At 44.4% G+C, this 16,337-nt stretch overlaps 1 protein-coding gene across 3 annotated transcripts in view; it reads left to right on the top strand.

The window, feature by feature from the left end:
• Positions 1 to 16,337, top strand: part of LOC120544024 (E3 ubiquitin-protein ligase RNF43) — a 97,239-nt gene that overhangs the window by 76,121 nt on the left and 4,781 nt on the right. For all 3 annotated transcript variants that reach the window (XR_005636427.1, XM_039777525.1, XM_039777524.1), the window contains exons 3-8: positions 13,341 to 13,415; positions 13,572 to 13,706; positions 13,823 to 13,921; positions 14,062 to 14,232; positions 14,326 to 14,428; positions 14,819 to 16,336. Coding sequence is in view for 2 of the 3 variants with exons in the window: in XM_039777525.1 (XP_039633459.1) it covers positions 13,341 to 13,415; positions 13,572 to 13,706; positions 13,823 to 13,921; positions 14,062 to 14,232; positions 14,326 to 14,428; positions 14,819 to 16,336 (2,101 nt within the window). In the remaining variant the exon portion in view is untranslated. The remainder of the gene's footprint in view (positions 1 to 13,340; positions 13,416 to 13,571; positions 13,707 to 13,822; positions 13,922 to 14,061; positions 14,233 to 14,325; positions 14,429 to 14,818; position 16,337) is intronic.

Here is a 16,337-nt window from a genome sequence, read left to right as displayed (position 1 = left end):
TCAATTGTCCCTGTGCTGTGTGCGTGCGTGTGTGTGTGTGTGTGTGTGTGTGTGTGTGTGTGTGTGTGTGTGTGTGTGTGTGTGTGTGTTTGCTCTGCAGAAAGACACGGCTTACTGCACGGCCTGTTCCAAGAATGAATTCCTGGAGGCTTACAAGAGCTGTTGAATGAGATGGAGGGCTCAGGGCAGGAATGATGGGAGGGAAGGAGAGGAGGGAGGAGGCTGCTCTACACTGTAGGAGGAGGGTGGTCAGGCTCTCACTTACAGGCCTGATTAAATAACAGGATGCTTTATGAAAACAAGAACATTATCTGCCTCTTAAAAGGCCAGAAAAGGCCCTCTAATTGGCTTCCCCGGAGTCTGTGTAGCTGCCCGATGGTGAGAGAAAAAAAACTATGCCATGCCCTGGCCACAAACTGAGAGAATTTATCCAGGACACTTTCTCTCCCTCCTCTAGTTATACTCTCATCACTTCTATAGGAATGTATCAACATACCGATACCAAGCCTACAAAAAAGGGTGCCTTTTTCCACTCAAAGGAGGATTATTCTGACCTGAATCTCTTGATAGAGTGCAATACAAACAATAAAAAATATAGTGGCTCCTCTGTGGGAATTGGGCAGTTTCTCATGTGGCAACTTTCACAGCTGAGGTTTTTAAATAAATGTTTGGAGAAGTGAGAAGAAAGCGTCAGAGGTGGGGTTTGGCATGTTTGTGTTCCCCGCGAGATCAGAAGAGTCCGTACATCCAGAGATCTAACTCTCCCTCTTTACATCTCTTTCCCTGCCATGTCACCCAGGGGGTTTACCTAATTATACGTTTTACAGTCAAGTGCTGCTATGATTGAAGTATATCTTGATAGTTACAGCTGTAATTAATTTTCGAAGTACTTCATGTGCTTACACAGCTTTAGTTGTTTATAGAGATGGTTCAGTGTAGCAGCAGTCAGTGTCGGTAATAACTGGAAATGTCAAAAATAAGATATCGTCTTTTGCACAAGTGAATAGTTACCTTTCCAGAGTTCCATGCAACCTGATTCCCCCTGTTTTTAGTCTTCATGCTAAGCTAAGTTAACCATTTCCTGGCTCTAGCTTCGTATTTAGCATACAGAGATGAGAGCAGTATCAACTTCTCTTTGTACGCTCATCAAGAATTAGTTAGTGAGGCTTTTTTTAAATCAAAGTGTTCACTTTTTTTCCTTCTTCCAGACATGATTATTGGCTGTTAACCCTCTCAGTGCCCGGGCATCGGGCTGGTTGGGTTTAAAGAATAAAATGGGTTGCGTGTGTGCGATGGAGTCGGTCCTCTGGGCTCCTTCATCACGGCTGTCACCCCCCCCCCCCCACCCCCACCCCCCCCAGGCTGCAGGCGCTCTTTGATGTTTCGAGGATGTGTTTAGCAAGCGATAGTGTATCAGATGACATTGGTCTTTCTCTGTCACCCTGTGCTTTGCATTTCAAATGAAATGTGTGTCACGTTGTAGCAGGGGCCTGCTAATGAGAGGGGGCGACAGACAAGGGAAGTGCAGAGAGAGAGAGGGAGGGAGGGAGGGAGGAAGGGCTGAGCTTCAATACTGCAAGTTCTCTAAATGACCTCTCTTACCTCCAGACACGCAGATCAGGTTCATAACTTTTTCCAGTGTGTCTCTCATCTGCTTGAGAACGGTGGCCAACCCCAGGTTCTGGATTTAGTGCTTCTGTGTGTGTGTGTGTGTGTGTGTGTGTGTGTGTGTGTGTGTGTGTGTGTGTGTGTGTGTGTGTGTGTGTGTGTGTGTGTGTGTGTGTGTGTGTGTGTGTGTGTGTGTGTGTGTGTGTGTGTGTGAGGATGAATGGGAGTTATATGTAGGAGGAGGAGTGTGTGTGAGTCAGGCCCACCCCCTCAGGCTTAATACTTTTCCTGAGAGCTTAGAATCTGCTCACCTGCCCTGACATGCCCCCTTCCTCCTCCTCTTCATACATTACTCCCCCCCTCCAGCGGCCCCACATCAAAGTACCCCTGTGAGTAATGGATACCCAGCAGGGCCACACCCTTCCCTCCTCCAACCAACTCAACTGCCGCTCAGCTAGTGGCGAGCACCCGGCAATCACACAGCACACACACACAGCAATTATTCACACACAATTGGACTTAAATATATACAGCTTCAAAGCTAGGTAAACAATATTTAAAGCAAAGCTGTGTAGTTCTGGTGATTTTGATTTACCAAACTGTTTAAACATTTATGTAAGTGACAATTAGGATGCTGGTGTGGACTGTGGATTTTGGTGATCAGCTGTAATGACGTTTAAGCAAATCAAGGACCCATTTAATGTTGAAATCTATATTTGTAAATGGTAATTGTTAAAATCAAATAATTCAAGTGAATTCTTTACACCATCCACATACGAATGAGTACCATTGTTGAAAGTTTCCCTTTGGACAACACACGCAAGGCTATTAGAAAGAAAAGAGTGTTGACTCCAGTCCACAAATTAATTTAAGTATTAGAAGACAACCTTGTGAAGACAGACACAAAGTGTCATCCCAGTCGTCAGTTTAACAGGCACTACGTATAGTGAGCTGCTTGGACATTTAAATTAATACATAACTGCTGCTGATGTAGTCATGTTTATTTTTGGAACATTTTCAGTTGAGCAAGTTCGAGGTCATCTGCTGTGTAGTGATTCATTTTTATTGGCCGTGCTAGCAGCGTGGCTTTAAGGAATCTATCTATCTGTCTAGCTCTACCTGTGGCCGTCGCCCTTTGGTCCGAATATCTCACTAACCACGCAATTTGTGTTTAGTGTTAAGTATCAAATGTTAGCGTGCTAACACGTTAAACTAAGTCGGTGAACCCTGTAAACATGATCTCTGTTAGCATGTAAGCTCATCATGGAGCAGGTAAACTGACCAGCAAATCATCCAAACAATGTCCATAACATCACCGCAGACTTAGTCTGGCATTACCCGACCTTCCTCCACAGCGCTACAGAGGAGGGTCTGGCTAGTCCACACAGCATTCCTGGATGGGAGAAAAACGTGCTCTGGTTTATTGGCATTTCTTTAAACCAATCACAATCGTCTTGAGCGGCGCTAAGCACCGGACACAATGATGGTGCCGCTGCAAAATAGCTTCGGGAAGGAACTTGTTTTGGTGGAACATGTGTACGTTCAAAGGTTGTTTTAGTCTTGCAACAGAAAACTCAGATTGGACAGATAGTCTAGCTAACTGTCTGGATTTACCCTGCAGATATCTGAGGAGCAGTTAGCCATAGTCCTCAGAAATCCACCAGAGATTAGAATGCCAACACAAAGAAAGCGTAAGGTAACGGACATATGGTCTAAAATGAGGGACATCCGGCTGAATTTTGAACAATCCAGGAAGTGGAACGTCGTTGATATAGACTATTTAACAGGTAAACTGACCAGTAGGTAAATCTCCAAACTGTCTGTGGATTCCATGAATTAAATCCTGAAATCTCCTGTTGCTTAAAGACAAGTAAATCCTGAAGACTTAAAGACACACAGGGCCCTATTTTAACGATCTAAGCGCATGGCGTGAAGTGGCTGGCGCAGGTGCGTTTAGGGCGTGTCCAAATCCACTTTTGCTAGTTTGACGGTGGAAATAAGGGTCCGTGCGCCGGGCGCATGGTTCAAAAGGGTTGTACTTGGTGTCTTCATTAATTAATAGGTGTGTTTTGGGCGTAACATGCAATGAACCAATCAGAGTGTCATCTCCCATTCCCTTTAAAAGCAAGGCGCGTTTGGATCTTGGCGCATTGCTATTATGATGGCGGATTTGCAGCGTAATATTTTTATTTGTAATCGTTTGTATGTTTGTGTGCTGCTGCGCTTCCCTGTGTGTGGGTGTAACAAGCATAGTGTGCACGCTGGGTGCATTTTACTAATTTGCTGTTAAAATAACAACGAAATGCTGCGCTATTGACTTTAGACCAGGTTTTTGTTGGTCAATGGCGAGATCACTTCCCACTGCCTCAAAATAGCAATACGCCCAGAATGCACCTGAACACACCTAGTTAACCATAGTCCGCGTAAATCCAACGGAGTTTAGGATGCCAAACACAAAGAAAGCGGAAGGTAACAGACATACGGCCTAAAATGAGTGACATCCGGCGGAATTTCCGGCGGCACCTGAACAATCCAGGAAGTGGAACGTCGTTGATAAAGACTTTTAACTATTTAACAGGTAAACTGACCAGTAGGCAAATCTCCAAACTGTCTGTGGATTCCATGAATTAAATCCTAAAATCTCCTGTTGCCTAAAGACAAGTAAATCCTGAAGACTTAAAGCGTTGAGTAACTTTACATAAAACACAACAACAATGCCCCCCACCCCCGCCGCCACACACTCTATTATCACCCCCGGCCTTCGCCCCCGTCTGCTCCTCATTTAGCCATGCGGCGTGTCCCAGTGCCTCAGTAATGGTTCCAGTGTGCCGGGCCAGTCAGGAGAAATGACAGAGCAGGGAGTCAGCCTCAGACCTGTAGGCCCAGAGCTCCGTACTCTGTCATTAGACACTTTAATGCAGCAGCAGCAGCACCACAGCCTGCTCGCCTCACTCCTCTCCCTCCCTCTCTGTCCTCCTCTGTTCTCTGTACCTCTTTCACTCTCACTCCTTATTCCCACACATATTATTCCATGGTATAATTTACTCACGCACTGAATGATGTGGATAGTCACGCTGGGAAAAGAGAAGTTAGATTGAGTTAAACAGAGTCTAGTGGCATGTTTTTAAAAAGGCAGGAAGGGGTTTTTCGGAGACCGAGGAAGTGCAACATCAACAGGTTCATGGCAGTGTGTACGGAGTGTGTGGTGGTGTGTAATTAACGGTAATAAAGATTTTCACTGTGAGGACAGTCATGCTCACAAATTAGCTTAGGTTGAAATTGAAATGTCTTACTTGCTAGTTGCACTGATAAAAATGTCTGTCCTAACATAGTCATTAAAATATGGTTCCAATTCAAAACCACTTTTTTTTTTCTAGAAACAATCATTTTCTTGTTACTAGTGCTCTGCCGCGCCTTGTTCTGTCTTGTTTTATACAGAAACTAATTTCTAGAAAATTCCTGAAACAAAGGAAATACCGGCCACTCCTGGAACAAGTCAAATTATCTCACTCCATTGACAGATATAGTTCTGGTATATAAAAACAAATTAATAAAAAATGGATGGCTCAATATGAGAAGAATGACTTACTCAGCCAGATATTTTTGCTGCTGTGTGCTCACGGCTGCAGATGTTTGACTTTAAAGTTCGTATTTACTGCCCCACTAATTTAAATAAAATCTGCTGTCAAAGGTTATGGAGCTACTGGGTCACACTTGGATCCTGAATATAGTTCTGTAATCATAGCTGTTCAACTAATATAGCAGATGTTTCTCCATGGCAAGACTGAATGTGTCTGTGTGTAATATTCTCATTATTGCCCTCTCCCTTGTCTCTCTCCGTTACGTTGGAACATGGCTGCAGATGAAGGGGATTCGCCCTCTGGATTGGATTGGCCCGGCTGTGCCATCCGCACCACATTAAAACCCATGACAAACACTGAGACGTTAACAGGCAAAGCGATCTTGACAGGCGACGGAAAAACCTTGGCACGTCCCTTATGTGAAATAAAGACATCAGAGCAGCGTAGTTTGTCTCTGCCCCGTTGAGAACACACTGTGATGCCAGGCCTGGCTCACAGACTACACTTTGCCAGGGATGTAAACAAACAGCACTGGCTGGGCCCCGAGCAGGCCACCCAATGCTGGAGAGGGCAGATCAGTGGCTCCATGTGGTGGTCATGCAAGATGAGCTGGGGTTAATACCGCCGTTAGCCAAATGCTGCTCGTACTAAGCTGGAACACAGCTTCTTAATTGGTGTATCTGTGTGAATCATTTGCTCCTGTCCGCTTCAGGAGGTGTTGCAATTTAAAGCCACTATGTGTACAATTTTCATGAGATTATAGCAGCTTTTGAATCATTCTTCTAAGGGCTTCTGAAGTTTTTGTCCATAGAAATGTGAGGTAATGTTGGTGACAATTGGTGCAGAATATGTGGCGTTTTCCGCCAACTGATCTCAGTGTCCTCCTTAAGAGAAGCAGTTAGACTAAAAAGTCTTGTCACAAGGTCTGCTTACTTGGTCGTACTCTTTTACCTAAATTTGGAGCATAGGTGCTCACACTGGAAAGACCCTCGAGGCAAATTTGTAAAATTTGGCTATATAAATAAACTTGACTAGACCAGAAAACAACACAACAAAATGAAGTACACATTTAGTATACTTAAATATGCTGATGTTGCCTACACTATTGTCCCTCAATGTAACACATAAAGGAGAAGCAGCTAAAAAGTCAAATAAATTGCGTCTTGGAAAACAAACTACTAAGCATTGAATACTTTTTTTTTTTTCCTTCTTCTTTTTTTAACATAATTTTTTGGGCTTTTCTGCCTTCATTGATAGGACAGCTAGGTGAGAAAGGGGAGAGAGAGGGGGAAGACTTGCTGGAAATCGTCACAGGTCGGATTCGACCCCTGGACCTCTGCGTCGAGGCATAAGCCTCGAGGTATATGTGCGCCTGCTCTACCCACTGAGGCAACCCGGCCACGCATTGAATACTTTGAAAAAGACTTCTTGCTTCTGTTTTTGCGAAATTTAATTGCAATGGCACTCCAAAGTCGCAGTTTGATTGGCGTCTGTGGAATGCGCATTTATTTCCTTTTTGTACAAATTGATAAACTACATTTATTTCCGGTATGCTAACTGTAACAACAATATGCTAACTGTAACAACAATATACGGTGACAGCTAGTATATTGTATCAAATCAGCAGAGTATAGACTTGAGACAAAGCTAGAGTGTATTTTCTGTAAATGTTCAAATTCTACACAGTGCCCTTTAAGATACAGATAGACATTTTGAGATGACAAGTGCAGATAATAAAATGAACGATGGCTTAATTCCATTTGTTTCAGTTTCAGCACCCTGGAATTGTGAATGCCCGCTCACTGTCACGCTGTCATGTCTTACTGGGACACTTGAATTGACGGAGCCATCGTTAAGTTTGCTAATTACACACATGCTTCTCCGACAAGTCAAAATGTCTTGTGAAAAAGGCTCAGCATTAAGATTGGATGATATACACTTGTATATTGTAGTTGCATTTCTCTGTAATGGTTGGTCACCATAGCTGCAAGAAACTGATAAGACTGTAAGAGTAATGGGTTGTCTGTGTTGCATGCATGCCTGTTGGGTTGTACCTGTGTGACCTCACACACAGTGGCTTTCTAGCTCTGTGCCCTCAGGTGTATTTATGTTTGTGACCGCTTGCTTTTACGACCAAAAAAAGAAAGCTCTCCACTACCCGCTGCTACCCTTCACAGGCCTTGTCTGAAATAATTATTTGCAAAAAACGCAGCAAAACATCACCCGCGTTTGCCCGCCCCCTCCGTCAAAATGCAATCAGTGTTAAAAGCTGACTATTGTGGCCTGCGCATTGTTTGTTAGTTTTTCAGCGATGACGTCTCCACTGTATACCTCTGTAAACCGCAGTCATTTCCGATGCTGCAATTGTTAACTGTCCATGTTTACTCAAATACCAAATAGTGTTGAAACACGTGTCAAGTTGCACCTCATGAGGATGGGTGTTTGCCTAACCACAGCGATGTCGGTTTCAGTTCCAACCATAACAAACCTGGAGATGTTTTAAACCCTGGTGCTGCCAGTCCATTTTTAACTTGTCTTGTTAGCGTCAGAGCTTTTCATTGTACCATTAAAGGATAAAAATATCTCCTATTAATCGTGTAATGAGATCTCTCAGGCCTCTTCCTTGTCTGTAGAGACGTATGGCTTTGGCGTACACACTGTGGTATCACTACTGTTAAAACTGAGATATAATAAGACCTCAGCAGCAGTCATTTGAGAAATATATTATCGTATATTCTTGAACTGTAGGAGACTATTTAAAACTACTACTACTACTACTGCTGTGTGTTGGACCACAGGAGCGGACTTCCCTGCATTTATTACCTCGATTAGAGGACGTGTGGGCTCAGTGCCGCGTGAGGGAACTTTTGAACCCCAGGTAAAGCAAATTCCCACATGTCAAAGATCCAGCTTCTCTTTTTATTTATTTTTTTTCTCTCCTATGTGACCGCACCCCATTTAGGCCCACGCACGTACTACAATTACTGTTACGATGAAACAGGGGCAAGGCTGTTAAACCAGAGCTGGAAGCAAGATCAAAGGAAATATGTTAATTTTTTATTTGACCTCTTCCTGACCGCCAATACTATGACCACCAGCGGTTCTGCGGTACGATGTTAACTCTCAACCGCACGCTTCATTTTGCACAAAAACACACATACACACATATAGTGTATGCACGCTCACAGATTTGCTTTTTCTGCACACATTGCTTTTAACTCATGATCGGCAATGTACTTTGAGGCAATAAGTGTAGGAGGGGTACGTTTCTGATAGTCTGTGTATACAAAGAAAACGCCTGTTTCTTCCTTGTCATGCATTGAGTTTCTCTTTTTGTTATAAAGTGATCTGGGTTCAAAGCTGCCACTCCACAAAAGACCTTTCACATTAGCTTGATTAATGGATCAACCGAGTGATGTTTTTACCTGAATGTCTTTGGAAATGTCTCCGTGCCCTGGGCAAGTAGGCTAGAAACCACTGTTTAGTGTTGTGTTTGACCCGGGTGATTAGATGATTAAACTTGTGTCTCCCCCTCATTAAGCACTGGCAGATGCCAGACGCTTGAGAGCATGTGCTGAGACACTGATGAAAAGGCTGCTATTTGTTTTCTCTTCTGGTGATGCTCGCGGAAGCATTTCTGGGCTTTTTTTTTAGGACACGCTGGTAAAAAAACAAAAACTACATTCAGAGAAACCTTTGTAACAATGATGGTGGATGTGTCCCCTTAGGTCTATAGTGCATTAAGGATGGAATGGCCACACAGGATTTGCCCTTGCGCTCTCTTTAATCTTAATCACAACAGCACACTCTCTCTCAACGGTCTCAATCAACAGTGTGTTATGCAACCGCAATATCATATCTCCAGCTCCAATGTGTTTTTCTTTGCTTTGACTTTCACAAAAGACTTAACATAAAATGCATTTTCACATTACAATGCTATTATAGTCTTTTCTATATATACTATATCTACTATATTTGAGTGTAAAGCAAACATATGATCGCATAGTTGTATTGTTGTATTTTGCATGATTTTAAATAGCGCAGCATAAGCATCATTTCACATTATTTTCACACAAAAAAGTTTCTAAAACATTCTGAATAAACAGAATGGTCCACGGACCATTAATGGAGAAAACAACGCCATTTTGTTTTCTACATTCGACATGTTATAGGCTTTGTACAAAAACCTTGTAACAATATGCAAAAAAACACATTTAACAAAGCCTACCTGGTGTCAAAAAAATCACAACAGCACGCAATCTTCATCAACAGTGTTACGCAACTGCAAGCATTTATATCTGTGTAGCAAAGAGTAGAACCATTACCATCTGAAATTACTAGAAAACATTACGGTCGAGAGCCAGCCAGCCACATAATGACTAAAGTTTGTAGGATTGACATTATATCTATACTCTTAAGATGATGCTAGATGTTTCTCTGATAGGATTGGATCTAGCACGGAGGTTTTTCCATATCAGACTTAACTGGCTATTCTATTGGTCAACTTTTTTAGCTAAGTCTCATTAGTCTTCAGTCTTTGACTAATGACATGTTGAACTCATAGGCATACAATGCACCATGGATCATTTCAATACACTCAGGCCTTTTGCTGCTGCAGCTTTACTTGGTCTGGTATGACCAGTAGCTCAGTAGCTTGTGGGGGCTAATGTTAGCTAATCGCTATGTTACTGAGATTGTTGAGTTAGTCCACTGACTCTCTGAATCTTCTCTACTTGCGCTATTATTTCACTATGTTTTACCACTACTCTGCTACTTTTTTTTTTTTTTTTTTCAAAACTCTGTTTATTAGCATTTTTTCAAAATCTGCTTTGATCTTTTCCAGGGTCTACTCTGTCACTCTTAAGTTTTGTTAAGATGTTATATATAATATATATTAGTACAGAAAAAATACTTTGCACATCTACAACGTGAAACAGGTGCGTCAGAGGGGGACAAGCAGGTCAAAAGTTGCAAAGAAACTCTCGCACACTGTCCAACTTGCAAAAAATATAAAGTTTAACTTTAGTACTCGACCATCTTCAGGCAAAAAAAAAAAAATACAAAAAAATTGCCTGAAGATGGTCTAGTACTGAAACGTTGCCTACTATTAAAATTTATATTTTTTGGAAAATTAGACAGTGTGCGGGAGTTTCTTTGCAGAAAATACTATTCAACAATTGACCACACAACTTCCTGTCTCGTAGTGATGAAGACACCAAGGATTATCACCCGACTCTGCAGTTCCCCTCAGCTCTACAAAGCTTTACAGTATATCGTCTTTCAGTTTATTGTTTTCATTTTCTGGTGCACAACTTCACTGTTTTGGTTCACTCTCACTGCTCTCATACAGTAGCACCAATTTAGGCAGCAGGCGGCTGTTTTCAGTGAAAATAGCTATAAAACAACAATAGCCTAGTCTGGCTATCACCAGACCAAGCTCAATCTTTTAAGATTGAACATCAGTCTGGGGAGTCTGCTCTGTATATTCTAATGGGCGCAGTCAATTGGCATAGGTCAAATGACTCTGTAGATAATTGGATAGTCCTTCAACCAATGAGACCATCGATCTGGGTGACGTAGCAGCGACAGCGGCATCAACGGGATGCTGCGCTTTGGTGGCCGCCTTGTTGAATGTAAACAAGAAGCTGCTTGGTCGCTTCTCTATCGTCATCGTGTTAAACCCGCCTATAGCCTGCCAGGTGGGTAAGCCAGTTTGTGATTGGTTCCTGCAAATTTGTAACGGAAGCAGGATAGATAATCGTACAGGTTTCCAGCCTGAGCTGCAGGGAGAAATCAAATCGCCGGCACATCGGGCTGGGTTTACCCAGAGTGATAGAGATGGTTTTACCCGGTCTAACAACAACCGCTACGCTGCCTGCTCAGCAGCGACACAGTTAGAGACTAGCTGGTGAACATAGATACAGATATTTCCCTCAGTTGCTGGGGTTAGTTCAAGTTTTGAATGTAACACAAATGGGAGGAGATTAAGGGATTTATGCATACTGTTGGGTGCTTATAGCAACATTAGGGAGCGTGGATGCAAGTTAATACAAGTTAACAATATGATAATAAACAAACTGTGCTTGCTGCCCATATCCAGCTGTTGCCTTGTGTTGGTCATTGCCTGTGCCACAGAGCACCGCTGGTCAGTAGTGGCGGAATGTAACTAAGTACATTTACTCAACTACTGTACTTAAGTATACTTTTGAGTCAAAAGTATAGTACAGTACAATAGTTGAGTAAATGTACTTATAGAAATACTCAAGTTAAGTTAAAGTATGTCAAAGGTTTTGACATACTGTACTTTTATACTTCTACTCCACTATACTTAAGAGGGAAATCTGGTATTTTTTACTTGACACTTATAGTTACTAGTTACTTTTTACATAAAAAACTATTTATACAAATGATATGATGCAGTACTACACTACTAATTTACCCAGTAGCATATAAAGTATCTAAAATGGGCTCCACATTGACAAACTACAACAATGAACTACTCTTACATATTTGTTAGTGATCAAATCAGAATAATATAATATTCTACAATATAACCCTTTTGAAAGGAGCCACTCATGCATAATAAGTGCTTTTAAATTTGGGACTTTTACTTGTAATGGAGAATTTGGTATTTCTACTTTTACTTTAGGAAAGGATCTGAGTACTTCTTCGACCACTGCTGGTCAGTAACCGGTAGTCATAAGTTCACTGATGTGCCGCCATGCTTGTTCAGAATATCTTTCTTTTAAAAATGTTCTTTTAGCTTTAAAATGACACACTGTAAAATGACATAATGAATGAATGCAGGACACTTTCAGAGCATAGTTTAAATACAAAATCTCCTTTTTTGAATACAAAATCCCCATCATCAACATTTGCATGTAAGGCTGATGCTCCAACCGTTTCCTTTCATTCATATAACACCTTTTCTTTTCACTTAGTCAAATAATCCTCCACTATTTCTTTTGGCAACATTTTTCCGACATTAGAAAAAAGGTTTAGATCAGGCAGCAGCTTTGTGCTGTGGCCTTCAGATTCCTGCGTACACACTTTTTAGTCAGTGTGTGGCTTCCAGAGTCAGGTGGAAAAGTGGCAGGAGGAGCTATACTTTGGTCTGTGTTGTGAGGCCTGAGGCTCAGTGCATGACTGCCACCTAGTGATGGCTTAAGACACTAAATGGACTGGTGTGGTCTTCTACAGCAGTGATTCCCAACCAGGGGTACATGTACCCAGGGGTAGTCGATATCCTTCGCGTTCCACTTCAGGAATTGCTCCGGTGCTGCAGGAAATTCCGCCAGATGCATGTCTTATCTGTTTCCTTCCGCTTTCTTTGTGGTGGAATTTAAAATTCGGTGGATTTATTTGGACTATGGTTGACTGCTCCTCAGATCTCTGCAGGGTAAATTGAGACAGCTAGCTAGACTATCTGTCCAATCTGAGTTTTCACTCACACGATTATTTTGCAGCGGCTCTGTGCGGAGCTTAGCACCGCCCATGACGATTCTGATTGGTTTTAAGAAATGCAATTAAACCAGAGCACGTTTTTCGCCCATCCCGGAATGCTATGTGGAGTGGCCAGACCCTCCTTCAGCGCGCTTTGGATGAGTGTCTGGCAAAGTGAGACTAACCCAAAATATAAATAAAAATAGAAATTATGATTTGATTAAAAGAATGTATCCACATATTAACATTACATCAACTGTAACACCTAAACAGTACATGTTGCAGTTATGTAAGAGTGTGTAAAACTAGTCAGTAAGTGAGCACAGACGTTTAAACAGGTAGCTAAAAGTAATGGATAAGAATGGAGTTTATTGCCACAGTAAGTTACACGAATGTGTGATTTTTTAATAATATATAATAATATACATTTAAACATACATTGTGAATTGATAAAGTGGTACGTGAGTTCATCTGACATGCTGCGGGGGTACCTCGGACCAAAACGGATGGGAACCAATGACCTACAGTATATTCACATGAACCGTCCGTTGTATAACTGGCCTTTGGAGGAGTGATGTTTTCGGTTGCATGGGTGACATGGGTGCATTTTCACATCCCACAAGTATACATTAAGGATCTCCTCCAAATGTCCTCGCTGTCTTTACGTTTTGTTTCTAACTGCCATCTCTCCTGTGTTGTCTCCTTCAGGCTCGCATGGCATTGGACAAAGGAGCTCAGGCTGTTATCTTTGATGTCAGTGATGATGCCAACGCTGCCGCTGAGGTCAGTGTGCAGCCACAGCTACCGCTATATATTTATCTATAAAATATGTGAGACAAAAAAGCACACAGAAATGTCACACTCATATTTCTGTGTATTTCTCTTCCTGCTTTGGTTTGCACAACACACACTCACACACACACACACACACAAACACAGCTGCAAAAAACCGACTCCCTCCCCCATCCAGTCGTGCTGGTGGCGGCGGAGGATGCTGAGAAGCTGATGGGTTTGGTCAACAAGAACGAGGAGGCCAAAGTTCGTATTGACATCCTGGTGGAGCAGCCTAGATGGGTGAGCAGTGAAACACATGGACACACCGCTCTGACTTTCCTTTCATTGGCTGGAAGAATATATAATGAAATCATATAAATATTATGCTCTGCTTCCATCCTCTTCTTCCTTTGCAGCCACATGATGTGGGTATCCTGCTCACCATTGTCCTAGCTATTCTGGCCATCGTCCTAATATTTGCTTTCCGCTCCAAGTGCAAGCCCAACAGGACCTGGGTGAGTGAAAGCGACAACGTTGGTAGAAGTGTAAAAGCTCACAGAGATGAGGGTGACAGTGGATCGTCTTCATTTTGGATGCACAGCTCAGCTGGAGATCTTTTAAAGGTTTTTCTAACGCTCGCTGCTTGTGTGTGCAGGACTCTGTCCATCAGCAGACCATGCGGGCCATTAGTCGACTGGAGACCAAAACCTACAGCTCCCAGGGCTGCTCGGGCTCTCAGCACCACCAGGCACCCTGGGGGTCAGCCAGCAGCTCCAACTCGAGCCCTGTATGTGCTATCTGCCTGGAGGACTTCCAGGACGGGCAGGTAAGAGAGCGAGGAACATACTGGATCTGTAGATTTATCGGTCCTGGTCAGCTATTTATCATCACATCTACCTCCGTCTCACTTTTGTCCCAGCATTTGAGGATCATCTCCTGCGCTCATGAGTTCCACAAAGAGTGCGTCGACCCCTGGCTGCTACAACACCGCACCTGTCCCCTCTGTATGCACAACATCATGGGTGAGGAAAAGCTTATTTCCAGTCAAGTTTTGGTGAAAAAGGTGCCCATTAGACTGAACGATTTCAAACTCCAGAAACCTTTCAACATATTAATATTGTTATGAAGTTTAGTTTTCAATAACTATGATCACTTTTCAAAATGAGGACCCTGATCATCTGGGAACACGTGGCTCTCTTTTCCATTCAGGCCACAATGCGGCAATAGAAGAATCTTAGTCAGTTTGAAATTCTACATTTGGAATTTGGATTTAAATAGATGTACAGTTTTACTAATACCAACTCTGACATTTTTAACCCCTTTTTGAGTCTGCTATGATAAGTGCTGTATAAATAGAAGTCAATGTTACCCTGCAGTTTTCTGTATATTCTGACTGCTGCATTGGTCCACAGGGACGGAGCGGCAGCCCCAGAGGAACAGACTCCAGCAGAGTCCGGAGCAAAGCCAGAGTTTCCTTCACCCTCAGCCTTACAGCAGCCCACGCAACCACCCCTTCCCCCAGCACGCCATCCCCTTCTCTATGAGGCCCCACTATCCTCGTGGACCCTCTGGACATTATCCCTCCCTGGGCCACTACACCGGCTCTTCTCCCGTGGATGCCCAAACACTACGTTTCCTCACCAGCAGGCCGCTTGCGTCCGGCTGTGGGTACCACCTTCCTGCAGAGGGTCCCGGGAGGCCCCACAGGATTGGAGGTAACTGCAGAACTTCCACTCACCACTACACCCCACGTCGGTCCTGCCACAACTACCGCTCATCCTGTCCGGCCCAGCGCAGTGCATCCAGCTCAAGACTGCACCACACCGCCTCCGTCACACCACAGCCGCGTGGAGCGCCGGCCCATAGCCGGCAGGACGACGGCAGCTGCTCGGGTGGCAGCTACCACACAGAACGCAGCGGATACTTGGCTGATGGGCCAGCCAGTGACTCCAGCTCAGGGCCATGCCACGGCTCCTCCAGCGACTCAGTTCTCAACTGTACTGACGTGTCCCTGCAGGGGGTTTATGGCAGCTGGTCCACCTTCCGTAGCTCTCTGAGCAGTGACTATGATCCGTTTGTGTATTACGGGCCAGGGCCTGGGCGCGCCCCTCGCAGGAACAGCCTGGAGGCCGATGCCCAGGCCCGGCCCAGGTCTCTGGATTCTGTGGTGAACAAAGCGGGCTGCCCCGAGGAGCAGCCGCAGACTGTGTTCAGCCACATCCACTACCACCGCCACAGACACCACCACTATGAGGAGGGGGAGCACAGCCAGGGCCCGAGCAGAGGCTCGGACGAGGAGCAGGGGGGCGCTGCTGCTGCTGCTGCTGCAGCGGCACCTGCTCCTCTTGTCCTGGACAAAGACTTGCCTGTCTGCCCTCCTAAGCACAGCCCCTGCCAGTGCCCAAAGCCGGACCCCACAGATCGGCCCAGTCCTGGGACAGAGTGTCAGGACCATGACCCCAGCAGCCCTGCAGGACCTCCTGTCCTGGTGTCCCCAATCCCTTTACAGCTTCAACCCCACTGCTGCCACCAGGGGCACGGACACCCTCCTGCTTCTCTTGGGCGAGTGGGTGGCTGTGTGCTTGATGGGCCCTCTGTTCGCTTCCACCAGAGCCTAGATCTGCAGGATGACCGTAGCATCCACATCCACTACGGCCAGGGCCCGGGCTTTTGCTGCTCCCCTCCGGAGCTGCACCCTGCCTTGCTCCCCGTGCCCCTCATTCTGGACTCTGGAGGTATGGAGGACTGGCCTTGCTATGCCGGGGCCCATGTTGTGTGGCAAAAGCGGGTGCAGCAGGCCCGCTCAGAGCCTCAACTCTTGGGGCCTGGGACCTCTATGGACAGGCCACCCTGCAGGTTCCACCACGGCCCTGCTGCCGACCGCAACACAGACATTTGTTTGTACTGCCAAACATTACACTACAATCAGGG

This window comes from Perca fluviatilis, chromosome 16 (genome assembly GCF_010015445.1).
Source record: "Perca fluviatilis chromosome 16, GENO_Pfluv_1.0, whole genome shotgun sequence".
In the NCBI taxonomy this organism is placed as follows: Eukaryota; Metazoa; Chordata; class Actinopteri; order Perciformes; family Percidae; genus Perca; species Perca fluviatilis.
The sequence above is the reverse complement of the archived record's forward strand: the minus strand, read 5'-3'. Positions and strand labels throughout refer to the sequence as shown.